The sequence below is a fragment of the Pseudorca crassidens genome, chromosome 6 (genome assembly GCF_039906515.1).
Source record: "Pseudorca crassidens isolate mPseCra1 chromosome 6, mPseCra1.hap1, whole genome shotgun sequence".
In the NCBI taxonomy this organism is placed as follows: Eukaryota; Metazoa; Chordata; class Mammalia; order Artiodactyla; family Delphinidae; genus Pseudorca; species Pseudorca crassidens.
In genome coordinates, this window is record NC_090301.1 from 58,365,908 (window position 1) to 58,371,907 (window position 6,000).

General features: G+C 35.1%; 1 protein-coding gene across 1 annotated transcript in view; it reads left to right on the top strand.

Moving 5' to 3' along the window:
• CIR1 (corepressor interacting with RBPJ, CIR1) overlaps positions 1–5,427 on the top strand; it is a 40,227-nt gene extending 34,800 nt beyond the window's left edge. Inside the window, exons 8-10 of the mRNA XM_067741506.1 lie at positions 1,745–1,851; positions 2,911–2,996; positions 4,211–5,427. Of these exons, the coding sequence (XP_067597607.1) occupies positions 1,745–1,851; positions 2,911–2,996; positions 4,211–4,883 (866 nt within the window). The 3' untranslated portion in view covers positions 4,884–5,427. The remainder of the gene's footprint in view (positions 1–1,744; positions 1,852–2,910; positions 2,997–4,210) is intronic.
• Positions 5,428–6,000: the final 573 nt, after the last annotated feature.

Consider the following 6,000-nt stretch of genomic DNA (forward strand, 5'->3'; position numbering starts at 1 on the left):
TGCCGTGGAGTGACTAAGCCCGTGTGCCACAACTACTGAGCCTGCGCTCTAGAGCCTGCGAGCCACAACTACTGAGTCCGCGTGCCACAACTACTGAAGCCCGCACGCCTAGAGCCCACCGCAATGAGAAGCCCGTGCACCACAACGAAGAGTAGCCTCCGCTTGCCACAACTAGAGAAAGCCCACGTGCGGCAAAAATATTTTTGCAGCCAAAAATAAATAAAATAAATGAATTTATAAAATTCAGTTTTTTACTTAACATATTATTATCAGTATTATCAACCAAATTGAATTTTTCTAGAAGTCATTAAAGTAATCCACAGGAAATTAAATTAATTGTATAAAAGAAAAAACAAACCAAAAATCCGGTGTTGTTTTAAAATGAAATATTAATATCAATGAAATAAAGATGGTGCGTTATGATGTTTTTGTTTTGTTTTCAATTAAATAAGGCTTTTTCCTGCAGTAAATTAAAGCATCACATTATTAATACTTCCCATACACCAGTAATAGGCAGTTTTTTCTAATTATCTCCTTAATACCTATAACCAACTTTCAATTGTTTTTGGTAATATGAGTAGAATGGTAAAGCCCAGAGTCCAATAAAAGTTATTAACCTACACCTGAACTTGTCTGACCAAACTTTTTACCAAAGATGCTATTGGCAAGAGAACAGATTTGAATTATATTGCCTATTGCCTTTTGTTTCTTTATGGTAACATGTAAGTGAGCATGCAAAGTAAGTAGTAAAAGACCAATAAATCAGGGAAAAGGTAAAGAAATTAGATGACGTATTTAATCAACAAACTAGAGTATCAGTTTCTGAATATTTCTCTATCCCCCACCCTCCCTTATGAGTTCCTTGTTGGCAGGAACTGTCGTATTCTTACCTGTATTCCAGATACATTGCCCAGTACAGTTCTTTTAAGCCAGTGTAATGATTTAGGCCAGAAACTAAAAAGCTTCCATGAAATGTTGTCATTATTTGCTACTTGCAGGGAAAACAAAATGAAACTGGAATATACAAAAGAAGGAGGAAAGACTCTTTCCTATCTTATGTAAACATAATAATGTTTGAGGGAAGGGTGCAGATGTTTAAAATTTTTTATTTTTAATTATATCTATGTTTAGTCCATATTATTTGTCTTTAGAGCATATTATGTGACCAAAAACAAGCTCACTTTTCAAAAAGTTTGGGGATTTTGTAAAAGTGGAAACAACAGCTTGTAGAAAATATAACACATACACACCTATAGCTAGCCTAAAATTGCTTGTCACCAACCCCAAACTAATGACTAGAAGTTTCAAACTCTGAAAATGTATATATGCAAGATTAACTAAAGTACTTGATTGTTACTGATAGCATATGTGTAAGTATCTCTTTTCAAATTGAATTCTTACTGAGAGAATAACTATTAAAAGTTTAATTGCAGTCTTTTATCATTTTGCTTTGATTTTATACTAAAAACTGCCAAGCAGATAACACTTAAGTGTATCTTTTTCAATATGACAAAGTTACATAAGAGAATCCCCTAGCACGTAAGAAAAATGCAATTATTTTCTATTCTGAATCTCCAGACTGCTGTTTTAGAAAATCATATCTGATTATTTGCTCAGCAGAAGATTATTGAGTTGATTTAGCTGTGATTTTACTTAACAAAGCTTCAGCTGCATTCCTACTGTGGAGTCCGGAAAAGGTAGAGAGTTATAAATGATACATTCAAACTGTGATTTTTGTGAACAGGACCATCGATGCACCCCTCAGAGCTAATAGCGGAGATGAGAAATAGTGGGTTTGCATTGAAACGAAACGTACTGGGGAGAAACTTGACCGCAAATGATCCATCACAGGTAATGATCTTTTTATCAGTAAGCTGAAAATGTCTATAAATCTAAATGTGATTGCTTGTGAATTGCTACTTAATGTTTTCCAATATGTATATATCCATAGGAAGGCAAGATAGAGCAAAGAAAATGCCTAAAACGTATTTTGATTTTGCTTATTATTTTAACCTAAATGAGCAATGTTTTTAAACCTATATTTTAATAAACGAACCTGCTCCTCTGGGTTTATATGGATAAAATATCTAACTGATCTGGTGATACGGTTGTTACTTTTTCCTTCCTGCTAACTTACCCATGAAGTGACATTAAACAGAACCAATGGGAAGAAGTGTATAAAAGTAAACCCCTAAAAAATATGGAAAATATTTTAAACAGTTACTTGATTAAAGTGTACATAGATCCAGAAAATGGTTGAGTTTAAAGGGTTAAATGCAGATGTTCTAATACAAACCATTTATTTCATTTAATGAGGAAACTGGAGCCCTCAGAAGTTAAGTGATTTCCCTGAGATCATGTGGCTTTTTAGAGACAGAGTTGAGACTAAAACCCAGACTCCCACTGGCATAAACTTGTACTGCTCTGAAAGAGTCACATTCCTTCTCAAACATTGCTAGGGATTGTACGTATAACGTATATATCATGTATTTGTACTGTTTAATATACTTGATAATGTACTGTTGAACTTGTAAAGGCGAAAATTGTGGATGTTTTGACCTTCTCCTAAAGTTCATGATCTTCCTGGTTTTTATGTTCCATTAAATTAAAAAGAAAATTGAGAGAGTAGAAGCCATGCTATAAACATTTTGTCTTTGCTTCTCTGTCGTCCTCTCCTGATAAAGGTTGTTAATGGTGGCAAAGCAGTCATCTTAACCTCTTAGGGCATTATGATCCTCCTTGGCAGGTAGACCACAAAAATTTTTTAATTCCACTTTCCAGTCCAAAATGTCATACTCATTTACAGTATGTCCCTAATATAAAATTTCTTATTTGTAAATGTTTCCTTTCCTGTCTGATAACTAACTTGTCTTATAATCTAGCAAATTAATGATGTCTTTGTTGACTTAGGAATACGTTGCAAGTGAGGGTGAAGAAGATCCAGAAGTCGAATTTTTAAAGTCACTAACAACCAAACAAAAACAGAAACTTCTCAGGTGATTAAAAAGTGTCTGTTTAATGAATTCAACTACATTTTTTCTTATGTTTCATCTTAGTGTCATATTCAACTCCGATCCTAAGTTTAAGGTACTTAAACCATGTATCACATTCATTTATTGATTTATTCTTCAGCAATAGTAGTACAATTTTATCTTTCTTTCAGTAATATGAAAATGAATGTAAGATTATATACTCAGTTTATACTGCAAAGTCACTGCACTTTTCAGAACATTTAATTTGGAAATAGATATATTTGTAGGTTTTAGTTTTCATAGATTTGTATATATCTTTGCAGACGGTTTGTTCTTAGAAAATTGTGGGCCATGTATTACTCTTCTTACATTTTGTACAATTTTATGAGGAATGCCAAAAAATGCGTAAATTTAAAGTCAGTGTGAATCGTGTTAAACAGACTACCTCTGGATTAAAGAATCCAAGAAATGTCTGCTGAGTCCAACAGAGGGAGCTCATGATGTTTCAATATGTGGAGTTTTGAGAATGGCTGGACAGAATCCAGTGAAGACATTTTTATTTCAGAGTAACTCAAACATATCATATAAACAAGTTACTCTTCTGAGAATGTGAAATACTCTTTAGAAATTCAGAATGCCATAATAGAATTGTCCTAATTATTTATTTATAAGTCTAAACAATTGTTGAAAACTAATATGTGATTATTTTATTTTATGTAACTAAAATAGAATATTAAAAAAATGTAAAATGTATTATACTTATTCAGACTTTCTGGAGAAAATGCCCTTGAAATTTGATAGTGTAATGTTATTGGGTATTTCCATATTTAAAATAGTACATAAAATTAATGTTTCATCTGATTAGAGCTTTATATTTCAGTTTGCAGTTGGTTCAGCTAATGTTACAAACTTTTCTTTATGCCAGGATGACCATTTATTTAGGGTACTATATAATTACAAATTCTGATTCAGTAAGAATTTTTTTAATAGTTATTACTATTGAGGAAAGTATACTGAGACAGTTAATGCATTTTTTAATTTAAACTTATAGTATATGTGACTTGAATAATTTACAGGGAAGAAAATGATTTGTCATTTAATAAAAGTAAAGAATGTATTTGTATTTGAATACCACTTTTAATAGCTTCTAAGAAACTATATTGTCTATTCAAAATTTTATATTTGTCGGTGAAAGGACTGTTTTTACATAGCCTGTCACTGTTTTTTCCCAATAACAGGAAATTGGATCGACTTGAGAAGAAAAAAAAGAAAAAGAGAAAAGATAGAAAAAAGAAAAAGCTTCAGAAGAGCAGAAGTAAACACAAAAAACATAAAAACAAATCCTCCTCCTCTTCCTCTTCCTCCTCTGGTGGCACTTCAGAAAGCAGCAGTGAGAGTGACAACAAAGAAAAAAAAATACAGAAGAAGAAAAGAAAGAAAAACAAGCGTTCAGGGAATTACAACAGTGGTTCTGAAGAGACGGACAAGTCTAAGAAGAGAAAACTTGATGAAGAACATTCTAGCAGTCACAGTAACAAGGAAAAGCCTAGGTTTTTAAAACAAGAGAGTTCTGGGGAGAAGAGCAAATGGAGGCATTCTGATTCTGACAGAAAGCCCAGAAGCCATAACCAGAGTCCAGAGGAGAGAGGATCTGGAAGAAATGAGAGAGGCAGCAGGAGCCAGAGCAGGGATGAGAGGAGTAGGAGAAGCCGAAGCAGAAGTCATGGTGGTTACAAACCAGGAGAAATAAGAAGACGGCCACGGCCAAGTCCCAGTGAAGAGTGGGACAGAAGAAATGACACCAGAAGCCATGGCACAGATAGATACAGAGGAGGGAAAATGCACAGAGCATTATCAGGAGACAGGCACACTAGAGTGATGCAAACAAGAGAATGGAGAAGTAGAGAATAGAGACTTGTATGTGACAATTACCTGGAAATAAAAATATCTCCACTTTCTTCTTGAATACCTTTAGCAAGGGCTAAATTATGTACTATTGTCTTTCTAATAAAACTCTATTTTAATTTTTCATCTCTGTAAACTGTTATATCAGGTACAAAACTACATGAATCCCATAAGAATGAACTTGGCAAATATTTGTAAGTGATCTATTTTGGGGCTGTAAAAATATTTTCTGTTGGGCTTCCCTGGTGGTGCAGTGGTTGGGAGTCCGCCTGCCGATGCAGGGGACACGGGTTCGTGCCCCGGTCCGGGAGGATCCCACGTGCCGTGGAGCGGCTGGGCCCGTGAGCCGTGGCCGCTGGGCCTGCGCGTCCGGAGCCTGTGCTCCGCAACGGGAGAGGCCGCAGCAGTGAGAGGCCCGCATACCGCAAAAAAAAAAAAAAATTCTGTTCATTAATGTTTCTTGTGCCCTATACTAAAACAAAAACCCCATGTAACTGCGTGACATTTTCTTTGTTCTGAAACATCATTAAAAGAATGACAGTACAATGAATGGGTATAGTTTATTTTTTTTCAATTCAAATTTATTACTCTTAAGATTTGAATTTACTTGAAGCCAAGTGTAATCATTGTAGAAATTCACTGCTATGAATTAAGTAATGGATTGGTCAGTATTTCTTTAAGACTTTAAATTCCCTTCAGTTTTGCTCTAGGGTCAGAAGCTATTTACATTTGGATGATGTATTTTCTATGCTGCCATAACAAATAACCTCAGTCTTAACGCGAATACAGTTCTGGAGATCAGAAATCTGAAATGGGTCTCGCTGGGCTAAAATCGGTGTCAGCAGGTTTGATTCTGGAGGCTCTATGGAAAATCTGTTTGCTCGTTGCAGCTTCTAGAGGCCACCTGCGCTCCTTGGCTCCTGGCCCCTTCTTCCATCTTCAAAGCTAACAAAGTCAAGTTCTCACATCTAATCACTCTGACACTTTCACATTCTGCATTGTTTTCCACTCTTTGGGACCCTTGTGATTACATTGGGCCCACCAGGAGAATCTCCCTATTTCAAAGTCAACTGATTAGCAACCTTAATTCTATCTGCAACCTTAATTGCCCTGTGCCATGTAA